The sequence below is a fragment of the Phoca vitulina genome, unplaced genomic scaffold (genome assembly GCF_004348235.1).
Source record: "Phoca vitulina isolate PV1807 unplaced genomic scaffold, GSC_HSeal_1.0 scaffold30, whole genome shotgun sequence".
Lineage (NCBI taxonomy): Eukaryota > Metazoa > Chordata > Mammalia > Carnivora > Phocidae > Phoca > Phoca vitulina.
In genome coordinates, this window is record NW_022589733.1 from 9597818 (window position 1) to 9617818 (window position 20001).

The 20001-nt window shown below is 39.3% G+C and overlaps 1 protein-coding gene across 3 annotated transcripts in view; it reads left to right on the top strand.

Moving 5' to 3' along the window:
* The window catches only part of RSPRY1 (ring finger and SPRY domain containing 1), a 42332-nt gene that overhangs the window by 3127 nt on the left and 19204 nt on the right, over nucleotides 1–20001 (top strand). For 2 of the 3 annotated variants that reach the window (XM_032424583.1, XM_032424582.1), the window contains exons 2-6: nucleotides 9529–10033; nucleotides 15359–15411; nucleotides 16101–16213; nucleotides 17268–17394; nucleotides 18209–18267. In XM_032424583.1, the coding sequence (XP_032280474.1) occupies nucleotides 9684–10033; nucleotides 15359–15411; nucleotides 16101–16213; nucleotides 17268–17394; nucleotides 18209–18267 (702 nt within the window). In that variant the 5' untranslated portion in view covers nucleotides 9529–9683. Of the gene's footprint in view, nucleotides 1–7595; nucleotides 10034–15358; nucleotides 15412–16100; nucleotides 16214–17267; nucleotides 17395–18208; nucleotides 18268–20001 lie in introns of those variants that run through there. The other variant, XM_032424584.1, reaches the window with a different exon arrangement.

The window sequence follows — 20001 nt, forward strand, 5'->3', positions numbered from 1 at the left end:
TATTGCTAAATTTTACTCTCTGTGTCCATTTCAAAAGGTAATGCTTGCTGGTTAAATATGTAAAAGCATATTTAACTATAGATAACTATATAACTGTGTGATATATACAAGGCTAAATGAGGCAAACATTTTATAAACAGTGGTTGGCTGTTAGAGAATATTCTCCCTTTCTGAGCTTTTGAAAATGAAGAATGCATTTGAAAAAGCAAAGACTTGATGCACTTCTTAAGTTTGTTAATGAATGAACCCTTCATGTAACTTTCTTGTTGCTTGATATTATAGTTTCCAGGCATAATTTCATGGGTCTTATACACATCAAATAGAAGGTTTGAAACACCTTACTTGGCAAGTTTATTAGTACCTCAGTTTAATGTTTCAGTGTTAGTTTTTTCTTACTCCTTCTACCTCCTGAAGAGTTAAGTTTCCTCTCCTGGGCGCCCTGATGCAGTGACTCTCCAAGTATGGCTTCCACTCCACCCTTCTTTGTGAGAAGTACAGCTCCTTTTTTCAGTTCTTATTGCTTCATAGTTATTCATAGTTACATATGCCTAAGGGCTACTTATTAATAACCTACCAAGTGACTTGTTAAGAATTACTGAAACATGGAATTCATAAACCAAAACTAGTATAACCTTAGAGTTTACTGTTGTCTCCCAGAGTCTGTCCTGGGAACCTTGGCACTACTGCAGAGCTTCTTCCATGTGCTATGCAGAATGGGGGTTCCTGCCATATTCAGGAAGGGTGCTTGTTTGGGATCATCCTCAGTATTGTCTCAGATGAATCTTGGCTTTCCATTGTGCTTCCTTCCTCCCCCCCCAATTGAAATTAATATTAGCTTCATCTTTATCAATTTAATTTATGGGCTTTTGGTTAACCTTTTACTGTGTGGTTGGGAATATTCCCACCAACAATGTTTTGGCTTATAATTTAATGTGTACATGAACGTGTAGCAGCGCAAATATAAATCTTCCATTCCCCTTTTGCTAATGCTGGTATGTATAGTCACCTAAAAACATGCTTGTAAGAGATACTTGAAAGTCACTAAGTTCCTTTTCCACTGGAAAAATGGTAGAGGGGGAAGCCTCCACCTCATGGACCTGACACTTTATCCATAGGCTTCTATGGCATGTACTGTATTATAGGTCAGGCACTCAGTGTTGCTGTATTGCTGTCCTTCATCCCTTTGCCAAGAGCATGAGGGACCTCTTGTCATCTTTGCTTAGTGCCTGGCATATAAGCATTGGATTTATATTTATTAAATGACGTCTGAGTTTTTCAAAGTGATAACTCCTTTGGAAACACTCGATTTTTACAGATTTTAGAATAAATTCACCTAAAATACTTCCTGACTACCTGTTAGCTTCTAATAGGTATCCAGTTGAGTGTGCAATTGAGTGTTTTCAGATACTGCTTTGAGTAGGTCTCTTTAAGGAAAGTGTTGCTATTCATGCTGTCAACACATTTTGTTTTAATAGCAAAGAGTTCTCTGTAATAGTAAAGTTCGTTTCCTTCCGAGTTGTGTATCATGAATGTGTTTGAATAACCGACTTCTTGTTATCTGGCCTCCTAGGGGGGTAAAATCTCAAATAGTGTGGAGTACTACATTTGTTTTTCTCCTCTGTACTGCAGCCATCATTGGTGCTCACCTCAGTTCTTCCACAGTATTTCCTTTCTGGGCTCAAGGCAAATTTCTCAATCTTTGAGACCAGGCAAGTATTATTTACTTTTCCTTTTTTGCTATTATTTGCTTCTGGAAATTCCTTACTTTATCCCAGCCCTATATTTTATTTCTTATTGCATTTTTTGAATGCTAAAAGGATTTGTCTTTTTTCTTTTGTACTGTTTCAGGTCAGGGCTGTATTCTTTTTTTTTTTTTTTTAATTTTTTATTGTTATGTTAATCCCCATACATTACATCATTAGTTTTAGATATAGTGTTCCATGATTCATTGTTTGTGCATAACACCCAGTGCTCCATGCAGAACGTGCCCTCCTCAATACCCATCACCAGGCTAACCCATCCTCCCACCCCCCTCCCCTCTAGAACCCTCAGTTTGTTTTTCAGAGTCCATCATCTCTCATGGTTCTTCTCAGGGCTGTATTCTATAATTTGTTCTGCTAAAAAATCTCACCTGACCACTGACACTACTGCTACTGAGTTAAAAACCTCTTAACATTTTAGGAGAAGCTTTTTCAAGATACTCCTTCTGTACCAGATCAACCATAAAAATTAACTACTTTCCCCCAAAACATGTTTTTTTCTTTCTTTTTCTTTCTTTCTTTTTCTTGCCTTTTCTTTTCTTTTTCTTTTCTTTCTTTTCTTCCTTCCTTCCTTTCTTTCTTTCTTTTTTATTTATTTTTTAAGATTTACTTAGAGAGAGAGCAAGAGCCAGCACGAGTTGTGGGGGGGAGGTAGGCAGAGGGAGAATCAGACTCCCCGCTGAGCAGGGAGCCCGATCCCAGGTCCTGGGATCATGATTTGAGCTGAAGGCAGACGTTTACCCGACTGAGACACCCAGGTGCCCCAAAGACATACTTTCTTAAACTAACCTCTGTACATAGCAGAAGGATCAGAATCACCCAGTACTCTTCTCAGACAACGTGAAGGTTAGTTACAATCCCAGGGATAATAGTGCCCTGTCCGGCTTAAACCTCAGGTGGCAGTGCTTCTGCAGACCGTTTTGCACACCTGGGTGACATGTAAAAATACCTTATTACCAGAACTGCTTTTCCTTTTGGAGGAAAAGTGAAGTTACAACCAAATATTTCACAATCTTCCCCTCTCACCCCCCCCAACCAGAGAATATCAGATGCCTTAGCGTCTAGAGACAAAAACACCCTTGTTAAAATGTCTTCAGGTGGTTTCTGTTTCAACTCGCGAGTATACTCTTGACATATAATACACTTTTCTTATCCACTTATTGTACTACCAATAATCCCTTGTTGACCTCCCAAGTTTTCCCAATTTAAACACAATCTTAAGCCAAAAAAACATTATGGTCTTTGGGGTGTCCTGTAGAATATTTTAAAAGCAAATATATTTATGGGTAGATTTACCTTGATAGGGTTTGAATTACATAGGGGTATGCATTGGACAAAACTTGGCACATAGATGCTTAAGACTTGTATATTTCATTATATGTAAATTTAACCTCTAAAAACATATTGAAGTCCAGTTAGTGATATGCATGCTGAATGATGTAGGGGGTAGTATACTGATGCCTGTAATTTACTTTGAAATGCATCAAAACCAGTTAGATGAACTGATGATGGATAGAAATGGGTAGATGTGTGATAAAGCAACTATAATAAGATATTATTGTTAGAATGTAGATGGTGGGTATATAGGTGTTCACTGTAAAATTCAACTTTTCTCTGTGTTTGAACTTGTTCATAATAAAATATTGAGGGGGCACTAAATATGACACTGGAAGCTATCACTTGTAATACATTCACTGCCTTAGGATAAAGTCCAAAACATTTTCTAATGAAAGAAAACCATTAAAATTTCCAGTGTATTACATGTTGTTACTGTTCATGCTGTAGGATTTAGTCTTCAGGAATTGGTGAGTAGATTGGAAAAAGTCATGGCATCCTGTAACACTGTTTTGGAATGATGAGGCAAAGATGACAGCAATAGTAATTTCATTCCCAAAGTTTGGTTTTTCTTCCTATGGCCATTCATTTAACCAGCTTCTCCTTTCTTGGCAGCATAATCCTGAAGTCTTATTTTCAGAGAAAAGAAAGTATTCTTAATGCCACTGAGCTGTATTATGATTGAATGCAAGCAAATATTTGAAGAGTTGAATCACTGGTTCCTGGACCATTGTCAGACAGGGTTAGACCAGTTGGCCAGATGTCTCTGTGGTGAGCTGTTTATGATGGTAGAAGTCTATGTGTTGAGTACCAGACCTCACCACTTTAACACTAAACTTACTGAGAGGCCCAGTTTGATTTTTTTTTTTCCTTTCAAAGCAGCTTTAAAGTAGATAAAATGTAAAAATCGAATAAATCACAAGTGATATAGAAGTGGAAAAAATAGTCTTCACTTTCTTTTGTAAAAGGAAATGATTATAATTATGCTCTTGCAGCAAAATGGCTATGAACAGTATAATGATTTACAAAGCATTACCATTTAGATGGTAAAAAGTGTCTCTACTAAGCAATGGCATCCAGTGGTATCATTATAATCAGTTGATGATTGCTACAGCCACAGATCTAATCGTTGTGTCTATTTAAATTATGTGACTAGCTTTTTTTTTTTTTTTTTTTTTGGTTCTCAAAATTGAGACTCGACCAATCTAATGCTAAGTAGTCTTCAAAGTTAGGGGGAAGTATATAGGTATTTGAGATGTTTTGCCTTTACATAATCTCTGTTCTTACTCATTTTCCATTTCATTCAGCCTGTCAACAGTTGAATGACATTACCCATTAGCAGGGTACCCATAAGCAGGGTACCCATAAGCAGGTTATGATGCTTCGTAGAGTGGATCTGGTGGGAAACACAGGGAGCTATTTTATTCACTGTGTTGATATGTACTATATGTAATCATTAATGGATGTAACTGTATTCTTATGGTTTTTTTGGCTGCCCTCAAGATAGTCTTAGTTCATTTTTCTGGAAAGGGAGATTAACTTTTTTTGACCCCAGATGAATCACTCTGTAGTGTTTCAGTTTGTCCCTTCATTCCGTCCGTAGGTCCTGCCTATTGTGACAGGTTCTGTGTTAGATACTATAACACAGTGATTTCCAGAGCTGGCCACCATCAGAATGAACTGGAGAATTTTAAGAAAACACTTGCTTGGGCCACATCCTAGAAATTTTGATTCTGGCGATTTGGAGTGGAACCAGGAATTTGCATTTTTAGAAGCACCTAAGCAATTCTAATACCCATCGCCTTCAGGATGATTAAGCACAATCCCTTCCAAGGTTCTTTGTCTAAAAGTATAGATAAGTAAAAATTATTTTAGTACAGAGTAGATGAGAACTATAAAAGATAACTTATTTAATTATCTTAGTGTTCTTAAATCAGGTCTTATTCCAGAGTCCCCACATCCCAGATTATTTACTCATTTTATAATAACATCTTGCATTTTTGGATCCAGTGCATTAGGCTCCATGCCACACGTTTGACATGCTCTTTTACATTTAATCCTCACTGTAGTACTGTGTAATAACTATTATTATCTCCATGGTTTTTTTTTTTTTTAAAGATTTTATTCATTTATTTGACAGAAAGAGAGATGGCGAGAGCAGGAACACAAGCAGGGGGAGTGGGAGAGGGAGAAGCAGGCTTCCCACCGAGCAGGGAGCCCGATGCGGGGCTCGATCCCAGGACTGTGGGATCATGACCTGAGCCGAAGGCAGCCGCTTAACCGACTGAGCCACCCAGGCGCCCCTGTCTCCATGTTTTTAAGTGTGTCAATAGCCAGGGTAATTAGACTACGTAGCTGTAAATATTGCAGGGCTGGGACCTGAGCCCAGTCTGTCGGACTGCAAACCCATGCTCTGCTGGAGGAGGCCTCTGGCGTCCTGCAGAAGATCTGTAGGCTGAGTGTTACTGTCTTAAAACAATGGTCCTTGGGAAGAGGACCACATAACGCTTTTTGGAATGAGATAAAACAAAGCTGTATAAAGTATAATTGTTTAGTTTCATTACCCAGTCTTTTGCCTAAAGTATTCACAATTTGTACTCTGAGAAATGTACCAAGAGTGACGAAGATTTCCAGATGAAAAGCTATACATTCTTTAGCACTGAATGAATCTAAAAAATCATACACTTTGTTCATTAATATGCCCTGCCTTTAGCTGTAACCCTTACGATTCTCTGAATGTCCATTTCAAGAGGTTTTTAAAGATACCAGCTCTTACTTTTTTCTTTTATGTTTTATAGACTTTCCTTTGAATGCCTCACAGCTCCTCCCACCTAGTTAAGTCTTCCTTACACCTGGTCTTTACAGTTAGTCCTTAAAAGAGAAAGTCTGGTTTTAAAATATTTGAAATTTTTTTTTTTTACTTCGTTTCCTCCTATGACAAATTGTGTGGTTGGCATCTTCTTCTGGGTCATTTAGGGAAAATGACTCTTAGAAGAAACTGACCTGAACTACACTTGAATTCAACATGGAAATAGAAAAAAAAAGGCCACTACATTCTTGTCATCTTCCTCCAAATTCAGTCAGATTTTAAAAAATACCTGTATGTATTAGATATCTTCCATTTATTTTGGAACTGTACTAAAAGGAAATCTGCATTAATTAATTCTTTATCCAGTTTAGCAAAAAAAAAAAAAAAAAATTGGATAAAATGAAGTTTAAGACTCTGAGATTCAACAAACTTTTTTTAAACCCACTGCTTTTCTCACAAGCATTCCCAGCATTTCTTGTTAATCTAAATAGCTTTACAAGTGTTGGTATTAAACTGTAAGGATCCTCTGTTCTCTCCCCTCTAACACTTTGTTTTCTGGGACTTAATCTCACCTTGACATTCTCAAATCATTACCAATTTTTCCTTTTTTTTTTTAAGATTTTATTTATTTGAGAGAGAGAAAATGAGAGAAAGAGAGAGCACGAGCGGTGGGAGGGTCAGAGGGGGATGCAGACTCCCTTATGAGCAGGGAGCCCAAGGTGGGACTCGATCCTGGGACTCCAGGATCATGACCTGAACCGAAGGCAGTCACGTAACCGACTGAGCCACCCAGGTGCCCTGTTACCAATTTTTTCTAATACCGGATTGGTCTCCCTTCCTTAGGTATACATACCTTCCCCAATTTAATGTGTCTGGTTGGACTGAATCTACTATTTGCATGTCATGCCTGTCCCAACTTCCATACTGATTGTGTGGAAAGGCTCAGAAGCTTTAGAGAAGCCAGTAGAATTCCCTCTGCTTTAGTAACCTTGACACCACGGAGCAGTTTAGGGTGAGAAAGCACTTGGCCAGGAGATGAAGCATTCCCAAATAAAGTTCCCTTGTATTGAATCCTGGACCTCTCCTCTACCATCCCCAAAGTATTAGTTGGTTTAGACATAGATTTTTATGGCATAGTAAGGAACTATGACAATCCAGAGTATAGATTTCAAATCAGTCTTAACTGGGATGAGGAGTAGTTTAGATATTGTGGTATAGAAAGATGTGTTGTTAAGGGGAAAAAAGTGAACCACAGAACAATGGTTATGGCACTGTCCTAGTTAAGTTTAAAAAAAGTTTTGTGAGTATATAATAATGGGTATGGAAACAGACACATGAAGCTTTTAGCAGGGGTTACCTCTGGGAAAGGGAATGGGCTATGAAGAAAGCCTTTCTTCTCAGAAGAGAGGCTTACACTTTTCTGTGGACTGTATACAGCATTTGGGTCTGAAAATGAACACGCATCCATTTTTCGTTTTAAAAAATTAACAGGGGCGCCTGGGTGGCTCAGCCATTAAGCGTCTGCCATGGGCTCAGGTCATGATGCCAGGGTCCTGGGATTTGAGTCCCACCCGCATCAGGCTCCCTGCTCAGCGGGAAGCCTGCTTCTCCCTCTCCCACTCCCCCTGCTTGTGTTCCCTCTCTCGCTGTCTCTCTCTCTCTCCCTGTCAAATAAATAAATAAATAAATATTTAAAAAAATTAAAAGTTAACAGATGAAGTTTTAATATAGTACTTTGGGATTTCAAGGGAGTGCACTAGTGGCCTATCAGCTGGGCAAACCTGCCAGAAAACCTTGGATTCTTTACCCCCTCATTGTTCCAACCGTGCCCTCTCTGAACATTCTGTGAGAAGGACAGGAGCATTGCTTAACTGTTAACATTTTGGTCTTTCTCAGAAAGCAGCGTAATTTATAAGATCAATTGAAATTTACACCAGGGACCCTCTTAAAAGCATTGTTTCTGATTTCTGTCTTCTGTCCTTTTAAGCATTGAAATCTCTTGGTTACCTGCCCTCTTGGGGGGAATCGTCTCCCATGGTCCCTGCAGTAATGGGAATGGTATTACTTCAACTCTTTGCCGGTTTAGATTATGTCCTCTTTTAAAAAGCTGTTTCCAGCTGAGTCCTTGCCTCATGCTCCTACCTATACTCCAGTCACATCCTTTTAAGTCTAACCTCCAAATTTTAAAGACCACCTGACTGTTTTGGGGGAACCAACAACACCTATGGTATTACTTGGTTCAGACATTGCTGTCTTGGTAGTCTGGAGGGAGATCATGTCTGTTGCCTCTCTTCTCTCTTCCCATCCCCCTCCTGCCCTTCCTTTTCTTGTCTCTCCCCCTCTATATACAGATTAGATTAGATTATTATATGTATGTGTAAAGACTTTCCATCTCCACCCGTCTCCTTTTCTTCAGTTTTCCTCCATGAGCAGTAATTAAACTGGGCAAATATTTAGAACTTGCTGCAAATCTGTCCCAATAATGGAAGTAACTTCTCTTGCTTCTAATTCCATTGAATTACACATTTTATTTATCTCTATTCCTGAGTGGGTACTCAGTATATGCACATTTAATTATAAATAACCAAATGTTGAGTGGAGAGTGCATACTAGTCTCTATTCCTTGTGTCCATTTGTGCCCCTATGGGCCCTATCTCCAGGTCTTGGCATGATTTTTTGCTTTCTGTTACCAACCCCACCCTGTCCATTTTCTTCTTCCAGATCCTCCTTTCTAAACCTAACCAGATTTACTCGTTAATGAAGACCAGGTTCTGTCATTAGGTTTTTTGTTGATGAACATACTGTATGGGATGAGAATGGCCATCCATGAATTCCATCCAAAGCACAGGCTTTGTCCATCTTTGTTCTCCCAGTACTGCCATGATGGGGGCACAAGGTGCTTAGTCAGTATTTTTGGACAAAGATAATTGGTGCATCCTTCGTAACTTTGTAGCAGACATGTCCTACAACAAACTGATCATTGTGAAAATGTAACCTTGTGATACATATTTGCCTCTCCCCAAACAGGGTTGCTTACATAGCAGAAAATCTTTGTAACTGCTTCTGTGATTTCTGTAAATTCTCAAGAGTCCCTCCAAATGGGAAATCTATGCAGTTTGGTGATTGCATTCAAGTGAAACACTCTACCTTTTATTCTTCTAGATATCGAGTGGGTGCTATCACATTCATATCATAACTTCTTAAGCAACAAACATCTGTAATTAGATAGTCTATTTGAAACATATTAACTTTTCTCATACATTTAAATTTAAAACGGAGACAGTTCGTTTTTTTTGAATCTACAAAAGGAGCGCTTGAAACAACTGCACACATTCTTCTAATGTATTTCTGTATGGGCAGAACCACACATATGGTTTAAAAAAAAATCAGTGGTAACTCCTGTTTACATGGGTATGGTTTAGCAATCAACTTTATAATAATAAAAAGGAATTCTTAATTGTCAGTTTTCTTATGCAAAGGTACCTCTTTGTGTTGGAAACCTATAAAAATAACCAAAGATGATTTGCCCTTGTAATCCTAATGCTTACAAAACCAAACTAAGAAAGTTTTGAGTAATTAAGTGACCAAGAACCTTGGATTCATTTTTCCTTTCTTCTGTTTTAGAACTGCCACCGGATGATCCGGATTCCCTGTAATTGATAATGTTGGAGATCAGTTCTGCAACTTTCTGCCACATTCAGTTGTTAAAAACAAATAGAATGCAAGTTCCTCGACTCCAGATTATGAAAACAGTACTTGGAAAACTGAAAACTATCTAAATGATTGTCTTTGGTTGGGCCGTGTTCTTAGTGAGCAGAAGCCTTGGCCAGGGTCTGCTGTTGACTCTTGAGGAGCACATAGCCCACTTCCTGGGGACTAGAGGTGCCACAGCTACCATGGGTAATTCCTGTATCTGCCGAGATGACAGCGGAGCGGAAGACAGTGTTGACAACCAGCAGCAGCAGGCCGAGAACAGTGCAGTACCCACTGCGGACACGAGGAACCAACCCCGGGATCCTGTCCGGCCACCAAGGAGGGGCCGAGGACCCCATGAGCCAAGGAGAAAGAAACAAAATGTAGACGGGCTAGTGCTGGACACACTAGCAGTCATACGGACTCTTGTAGATAAGTAAGTATCTGACTCGCTAGTCACCCCCTATGTGATGAAAAATGTTCTAGAGGAACCATAACTATAGTGTCCTTCACTTCATTAGAATATATTCAAGCCATGAGCTTATAAGGCAAGGGAGAATATTTTATTTCTCCTCCGATGGCAGAGTAAATTATAAGGTTTGATGTTTTTACTTGCTACATCTACTTCTATCTGGAAATGTCTAAACATTTTGATAGCAGAAAACACTAATTAAAGCTACAATCTTTATTAGGGCATGTAGTAAACACGGAGTGAGTTTGTGTTGCAAGCTGCAATAGGAAATAGTTTCACGAGGACCAACTCTTATCTTGCTTGCCTATCTACGCCACTGACCAGAGATTCAAGATGAGTTATTTTTCCAAGAGCATGGCTGCATGCACTTTCTGTTGGCAACGGAAGGACCTGGGTCAAGGAGAGTATTCATCCTCCTCCCTTTTTGTATCCCTTATTTGGCCATCTCCGATCCATTTGGGAAGCTTGTAAATTGAAACGGCAGGGCTCCCCTGTACCTTTTTTGTTTCTCCCCCGCTTTGCCTAACTCTAAGTGTGAAATCCCAGATTGAATAACAGTGAAATGGGAGAACATGGTTCAAGTTGAAAAAATATTTTAACCATGCAGTTCAGTAGTTAGGAGTAAAAGTTTTAGAACCATGATGGACCAAGTTTCAGATTTTGGCCCAGCTCCTTAACTAGCTACATGACACTGGGTGAGTTACTTCCCTAAGCCTCAGATTCCTCGTCTATAAGAGGGGAATAATACCTTTCTTACAGGGATTATCATGAGATAATATATATAAAGCATCTAGCATACGGCCTTGCACATTCCAGTTGTTCAACAGATGATTGTGGGTTTTTTTTTTAAGTTATATGTGGATTCTTTTTGCTTCAGCCACTGCTAGTAAATTTAAGTATCTAACTATTTGATCATCACATTTATAAAAATCCAGTTTTGTTTAATTCCTCAAAATTATAGCATTAAGCAGGGTATACCTGTGCATATTATTCTGAGGTGACTTTTTTCCCCTCATAGAAATAAATTTATTCTGCACATTTTTCTGTGTGCCATAAAACATGCTGGGGAAAGGTGGCTCTTAGAAATATTCTCCATAACCAGTTCAGAAAGGCCTTCCTAAGTTTATTAAACCAGGCTTTGAAGTAGTTCTGGTATCTGAACTAATTTAATGTTCATATTTTTGTAGAAAATATTTATTGAATATAAATCTATGCCATTTTCATCCCTCAAACCCAGGCAAGGGGCTAGAAGCTGTTATTTAAAGTTTCTTCATGGTGACATTTAAAACATACTATAAAATTATAATGAGAAGTTGCCCTTCCTAAATAAGGAAGTAAACCACAAGCAGTGTTTTTAAGCCCATTGGAAAAACAGGTACAGAATAGGCTTTGCCATATTTTTTAAAAAGAGTGATTAAGAGTGTGTGGGAGCAAGATAGGAGCTTTATCGCCAAGCTTTTAGAAAATATTACAGATTATAAATGAACTTGTTGATGAAGCGTATAATTCACTTACATGAAGCGAGCAGCATACATTTGAGTAATAGGGTCACTTTTATCTTAAACCTGCTTACACAGAATTATAGCTATAACTCTTCTGAGAATGAACAAACAGGGCAGATGGAGAGCAAACGTGACGGGACCTGTCAGTAAATCTAATGGCAAAACAGGATTCAGACAGTTACAAACCTAGTCACTGTAGCTTGTTTTTCAGAAGCTACTGAAGGAAAAGAATTTCATAACCTATAAAGTTGATAAGGCTGTTAAAACTAACCATGAACGATAGGACAGATGGACTTAGTACAAGTTTACGTGAAAGGGTGTTTGCAGATGTCACAGTTAGCGATCGGCCGTGATTGTTGTCCTCTTTCTGCTTGTTACTTAGGAAAGGGTAACATTGCTCTGAGAGGAGAGCAGTTTCTTTTTTTTTTTTTTTTAAGATTTTATTTATTTATTTGACAGAGAGAGACACAGCAAGAGAGGGAACACAAGCAGAGGGAGGGGGAGAGGGAGAAGCAGGCTTCCCGCTGAGCAGGGAGCCCACTGTGGGCTCGATCCCAGGACCCTGGGACCATGACCTGAGCTGAAGGCAGGCGCTTAACAACTGAGCCACCCAGGCGCCCCAGGAGAGCAGTTTCTAAAGCTAGAGTGAGAGAGTTGCTATAGGAAACACACTTTAGGGGCGCCTGGGTGGCTCAGTCATTGGGCGTCTGCTTTCGGCTCAGATCATGATCCCAGGGTCCTGGGATCGAGCCCCACATCGGCCTCCCTGCTCAGCGGGGAGCCTGCTTCTCCCTCTCCCACTCCCCCTGCTTGTGTTCCCTCTCTCGCTGTGTCTCTGTCAAATAAACAAAATCTTTAAAAAAAAAAAAGGAAACACATTTTAATACACTTCTTTTAAAATCATTTTGAAGTTCTGTTATTTGCCCTTTTTTGGTAGAGACTTTATCCTCAGATTGTCAATGGTATTAATGTTAGTTATTCTCATATGGTTTGGAACTATAATTTACAGAGTCCTGATGGAAGTTTTCTCTTCACTGTGTGTGTTCTGTCTCCCTCTCTGTCACACTGTCTTTCTGCCTATCTCTCTTCCTGTCACTTTCATTGTCATCCCCATCCACCTTCAGGCTATGACTGAACCTAAAATTGGTGGTTCCGAGTTCCCATATCACTGTGAGAAGCCCAAGTCCTGCTGCATGGCTTTCTTTGCCTTTTCTGTCACTGGAGACTTGCAGCTTGATACCAATTGTAGCTCAGATGATCATTCATAACTTATTCAACTTCTTGAATTGAGCAGGGAACCCTGTCCAAGCTGCACAGGTTGGGTTTTGGTCCCCATTACCTACCACACAGGCTTGTGGCTCCGGGTCACCTCTGTCTAGTTCCAGTGAGCCCCGGTGTCCTACGGCTTTAGCTCCTGCCTTCCACCAGGAATTTCTGCTCCACTTCTGTTCCACAAAGAAGTTTATCTTGTTTTTTGAATGTAAGGATGTGGGTGTCCTTTAAGTGAATCTGTGTAGAATTGAGGTCCTCATAGTCCTTATTGGTCACTGACTTTGCCATATTTTTATTATTTTTCCCTTTTTCCCTAACCCCATTGTCCCCTTTGCCACCCACTATCCAAATATCAGTGGGTAACCATTCTTGTGATGTTCTTCCAATCTGCCTGCCATATATTTATTTATGTCTCTATGGGAAGTTTATGTTAGTGTTTTGTGTATGATTTTAAAAACTTATATAAGTGGGGCACCTGGGTGACTCAGTTGGTTAAGCGTCTGCCTTTGACTCAGGTAATGATCCCAGGGTCCTGGGATCGAGTCCCCCATCGTGCTCCCCGCTCAGCGGAGAGCCTGCTTCTCCCTCTCCCTCTGCCACTCCCCTTGCTTGTGCTCTCTCTCTCTCTCTAATAAATAAATTTTTTAAAAATTTACATAAGTGATACAGTTGTATAAATCTTGTTTTTAACTTCTCTCAACATTATGTTTGAGACCTATGTTACTGTATGTAAAGCTACAACTGCTTCTGACTCCTGCAGAGTATATCTTTGTATGCCTGAAAGTACTGTATTTTGTTATCCTGTAATCTGGTGATGGTCACTTACGATTAATTCCAAATTTTTGTTCCTACAAATGGCACTGCAGCAAATAACTTCATATGCATCTGTTACCTGTGTAATAGTTTTTTTTTTAAGATTTTATTTATTTATTTGATAGAGACACAGCGAGAGAGGGAACACAAGCAGGGGTAGCGGGAGAGGGAGAAGCAGGCTTCCCACTGAGCAGGGAGCCCCACGCGGGGCTCGATCCCAGGACTCTGGGATCATGACGTGAGCCAAAGGCAGACGCTTAATGACTGAGCCACCCAGGCGCCCCTACCTGTGTAATAGTTTATCTAGCATTGTTGGGCACATTTAATTTCATTATTGCTAGATTGCTCTCCAGAAATATTTGTAATCAGTCAGTTATATCATTTAAGACAAATCTTTTAAATGAGAATTTTCCCTTGTTATGGAAAGGTACAGGATATGTCAAATAAATAATAATAAGTACCTGAAATGAACTTAATAATTCCCATATCACAAGATTATTCTGAGGATTAAATGATTGAAGACAATGGTTTTTGCAGTTTTCTTCATAGTAAAAGAGAGAGCCACAATATGTAAGTAAATGTGAATATATTCCCTAAGCAATTAGATTTACCATTATTTGATGGAGAGTATTTCATTCATTATTGAAGTTCCCCTAAAGCTCCTCCTTAAGATTCCTGGGATGACAGATTGAAAACCCACTGAATTAAGGTATATAAACATAATGCCATTTTAGAGCATTGTCTAGAATTTTTTTTAAAGACTTAATTATGGGATGCCTGGGTGGCTCAGTCAGTTAAGCACGTCTGCCTTCGGCTCAGGTCATGATCCCAGGGTCCTTGGATGGAGTCCCACATCGGGCTCCCTGCTCAGCGGGAAGCCTGCTTCTCCCTCTGCCTGCTGTTCCCCCTGCTTGTGCACTTGGCACACACCCTCTCTGTCTGACAAATAAATAAAATCTTTTTTTAAAAATAGATAAATAATTTTTTACTTAGAGCATAAGCTCGAGCAGGGGGAGGTGCAGAGGGAGAGGGAGAAGCAGGCTCCCTGCTCAGCCGGGAGTCCCAATGTGGGACTCGATCCCAGGACCCTGAGATCATGACCTGAGCCGAAGGCAGATGCTTAACCAACTGAGCTACCCAGGTGCTCCCAGTGTCTAAAATATTAAGTAGCTCCTCGCTTAAGTTTGGTTTCTTTTTCTTCTAACACCCATTTTATGAAGTTCAAGCAAATAGTGGTATTTCCCAGAAGAACCCTTAAAAATGAAGATGTTTATGTAGGCCCTTGCTTCCATAAATCCTCTGTTGAGATTGTAATCTCCCTTCCTGGTGTTTCTTTGAGGTAAGTTGGAGGAAGATGTTGACCTCCCCTCATCTCATTAGCATTGGGCCTCTAGAGGAAAGCTGAAAGTACCCTGGCCTCCAGTTTTAGCCCTGTGCTTTTACTTCAGGCCAGTGGTGGTCCTTTCCTATGCCCTCCCACCCATTTTGTGAGCCATCACAGACGGCGGCCTTGGAAATGAGCACATGTGGTGTGTGTTGGTCCTTACAGAGTGGAGCTGCAACTGTCTCTTCCATCTCTCTCCGTATCCATTCATGTTCATTTCTTCTTTCTCTCTCTCCTCCCACACTTTCAGTTTTGAGTTACTTGGGATTGTCATTTCTTAGTTCTTCAAGTTTGATGTCTTGACTATTTGTTTTTCAGTGATCAGGAACCTCCCTATTCAATGATTACATTGCACGAAATGGCAGAAACAGGTATTCTTTTCTTAAAGTTTTCTTAAAATACTTTCTAATGAATTAATGATTATGAAGAAATGTGGCCACATTTTTAAAAAATAAGATTCCAAAAGTACTTAACACACGTGACCATGAAAAAAGCCATTAGTGTATGGAAATTTTCCTGTATAGGGGTAATAATTAATAACCACTGTATACTGCATCCTGAATATATAGCTACACCTCTCAGTATTGGTTTTATTTCACCAAAATTATTAAAAGAAAAATTTTGTTGGGATTTGATAGATCTTTGACCATAGCCCTTCCAGAATGGGGAGGAATTTTTTGTCCCTCAGTTTCCTAAGTGTCATTCTAAAAGTAGAGCCAACTGCTTCAGATACTTAATCTTCTCAGTAAACTCCTATGTCATAAATAAGACACTGAAACTATTTTAATTATGATTTGAGAACCCAGGACCATAGCTTCAATTTTCTCCAAATGAAGATGACTCCAAATCACCAGGCTCCTATAAATTAAGAATCTTTGGTTCTATCATGATGACTACAATTAATGACTACGTCCATGCCAATGTTAGCTGCTTAAAAGCTACAGGATAAAAGCCAAAAGTGTTTCTATTTTATTGTGAAGTCACCTTATGTTATAAGTTCTATATTTTTACATTTTTAAAATAGTGGCTCCACCATATAATCTTCTTGGTTTGCTCTTAGATGAAGGATGGTTGGACGTTGTCCAGTCTTTAATTAGAGTTATTCCATTGGAAGATCCACTGGGACCAGCTGTTATAACATTGTTACTAGATGAATGTCCATTGCCCACTAAAGTAAGTTAATACTTGTCTTTTATGAAACTGTCACGTATGCTTAAACAGAGGATGAACGACCACAAAGAACTTTTGACGTAATGCATTTCCTCTTTATACATTTGGGGTCTGTTTCATTCAATATTGACTTCATTACGTAAACTTGTCTTTTAATACTAATGAAGTGCTATATCCTGTATCAGTAGCTTACTATAAAGCTTGAGTTTAAAATGTTAAAAATGAAAGCATTTAGATCTGAAATGGCAATCTGTATTTGAAATTGAAATAGAATGTTCAGTTGCTGAGCTGATTTTCTTACCTTCCGCTAAAGAGTTTTCTCCTTACAAAAGGTTTTCTTTAGTGTTTTCTATTAAGAGAAAAAACTGTTATACTGAAAGCACTTGCAAATCTTAAACATATTAAAGATTGGCATAACCTTGATTTTCCCTTATATAGAACAAAAGCATCAAACTTTCATTGCTTTAGTCCGTATGTTCTATGGACTACTTTTTTTTCAAATTTTGGATGCTGGCATCTTTCATTTGTTTAAGCCTCAGATATTTGGGCACAATATGGAAAAACATTATGGATAGAAGAGAAAAGCCTTTGGCCTAGTCACTGATGAACTGACCTTTGCCTAAGCTTATAAGAGGTTTCTGTTACAATTTGCCTCAAAAACCCTGGTGAGATTTGCTCTTGCTTGATTTTAAAAAAAGGAAAAAAATTGTAAGTCACTTTTTACTTCAACATCACTAAGGCCCTGTTGTTATCAGTCATTTTGGCATTTGGGTGGATTTAGTCTGTTTAATGATTCAAGAGTATATCGCATATTTTTGATACAACTGGTACATTTTGAATGAAGGGGAATCTAACAATTCAGGTAAGAAAACTTCCAGGTTGATCAGTTAACATTTCCCATCAATAATGACATCATTGGGTGCATTATATCATGTCTTTATGTTTGTTCTGAGTTAATTTAATGGCTGGCGATAGCTTTCGTCTCAAATAAATCCCTTGGGGAAAAAAAGCCTAAGTAATATATTTATCAAATGCACTTGTACATTTTTGTTTTTAGGATGCACTCCAGAAATTGACTGAAATTCTCAATTTAAATGGAGAAGTAGCTTGCCAGGACTCAGGTCATCCTGCCAAACACAGGAACACATCTGCAGTCCTAGGCTGCTTGGCCGAGAAACTAGCAGGTAACTTTGGGAATCTCTACCAAGAAAGATCTTCAGTTGTTTGACATAAAGGTTGCACTGGAGGTCTTTATTCAAACCTGCTGTCCCAGAAAGGAGTGTCTGCCCTGCAACCACCACCACCAGGAAAAAAAAAAAAAAAAATTGAGGGACAAGGACCAACTGGAAAAAAATTACTCAAAGGCCAAAGAGATGAATGCAATCTAATTTAGCTTTGAGGATTTTCAGAGAGACATTTAAAAGAAAAGGTTTTACTTATTTGCTTTAAAATTAAGAATAAAAGGCTAAATTCAGTATAATAAAGATTATATAGGTATATATGCATATACTAGATAATATACATGTATACAGTTTATAAAGTTTAGCCAGATAATGGAGACATACTAAGTCAGGGAAGAGGAAAAGGAACTTTAAATTGGAGCAGTTCCTGAGAAGAGAAGCAGATATTTAACTTGTTTATGAACATTACCCACTTTAGGCAAGTTAACATCCAAATCCAGGAGAATAGCTCAGCCAGTTAGATCATGTATGGTGGAAGAAACAACGTATTCAAAATCAGGACACCTGGGTGCTGGGTCCAATTCTGCCACGTGCGCCCCAAGTACACCGGAATGAGTCACTTCACTGTAGGCTCAGTTGCTTGGCTGTGAAATGGGAACAGTGCTATTCCCTGCCTCAGAGCAGGAGGCTTAAATAAGACAGTGTGCATGAGAGTACCTTGTCAAAGAGTTCAGAAAGCAGTTTTACGGTTAATAGCTACTGATGAAAAAGAATACGGCCCATTTCATGATATCTCATGTTTGTTGTGTTTGTCCAGGTCCCGCAAGTATAGGCTTACTTAGCCCAGGAATACTGGAATATTTGCTACAGTGTCTGGTAAGTAAGGCATCAAAGCCAGTTATTCTTAGTCATCTACAACTGTGCATTTTTCTAAAATTACCAGTGTAACCACTGGCACAGAGAATGGAATCAGTTATAAATTTTATTTGCAGGTGTTTCCTGAGTGTTTATTCCCTCCTATATTAAAAAGAAAAAAAAATGAGGGTGGGATAGGCATTCATTACAAGCAAAAGCAGCCAAGTTGGTCTGGTTTTAAATTTAGTCATAAGATAGCTGCTATGATTGGCTTTTGTGTGTGTGTCCTTAGAGTCTGCCAAATGGTAGTAGGGACCTCCACAGTGGAAACAAAATTACATGGCATTCCAAGCCAGGAAACTGTCAGGTCAGACTGCCAGTGTATATAAATCTCTACTCCTTCCCTCCCTCCCTGGCCACTGCTCTTATAGCTGTTGCCATAGAGTATTAGATCTATTGTCTGTGAAGCTGTGGTTTGCTGAGGTGGTGCTGTCAGATCGCTCATAGGGCTGGACGGCAGACTTGACTGGTCTGTATTTGTAAAAGTTATTTTTGCAGGCTTAGTGAGCACTGACCTTCTTCAAAATCTGAAAGACCTTATTTTTCAGTACCTATATGATATGTACTTAAAACACACACCACAATGCTAAGCAAGCACTGTGGGGATACAAAAGTGGTATAACAGTCCTTTGCCCTCAAGAAGCTTCCTGATTAACTGAGGGATCAAAACTACCCAGACAAGACATTTAGCCTCCATTTTAAGACAGGATGTGATTAAGGGCAAAATCACTAAGTGCCATAAGAGTTCTGAGAGAGGGTGATGGAGAGGGGTGGAAGACAGGGGTGGTGAGAACTAAGAGAGCTGTGGGAGACAGGCTTCCTCATGAACTTGGGCCCTCAGCTGGGTCACATCATAAGTTAGTATTTATCCATGCACGCTGGAGGGAAAAATGGGTTTCCTGGCTAAAGCCATCACCAGCAGAAGCCCAGAAATAGGAATGGCCATGCTCCTGGCATATTACAGAGAACTGTCTGAACAGGAGACAGTGTTCAAAGACAGGAGGACGGGCCTGAACAGCCTGGTGGGGAGGGCTCAGGGCCTGCAAAACCAGACAGAGGGATTGAAAGCAGGTATGACAAAAAGCAGAGTGCTGAACGGGCTTTGCTACAGGGCAGGCTGGTGGTTATATGAGCTTTGCAGAACCTTTGAGCCCCAGGGAAGTGAGCAGGAATCATCTGATGTTCTAGAGTTCCTTTGCAGACTCCTAATGGAGCTGTGGGGAAGGATGGCTATGAGAAGGTGTGATGTTAAGCAGGAAGACCTTTCTTTAAATGGGAACACCTGTGATGGGAAGCTAACTGTAACTGTATATAAACTATATATATATATATATATACTTCTATGTGTGTGTATATATATATATATATATACAGGAAGAGCGCTCTCCCACCCACCATTAGCATTTGTGCAATTCCTTTCAGAGAACAGATTGAAAACTAAGCCATTAGTTGTTCATTTCAACATTTAGCATTTTGGAACTTGGTAATGATGAATCGTTCCTTTAAGGACTCTGAATAAAAGTCACTCTTAGCTCCTATTCTAGGTTTCTGTTTGGCTTGCTTCAATGAATGTAAGAATCAGCATGGTTTTGTTTCACAAAGCCCTAATACAAATGTTACTAAGTAGAATAACATAGTGCTTTTAACAAAGTACTTTTGAACTGCATATCTATCATGAGACTCTATCTTGGTTCC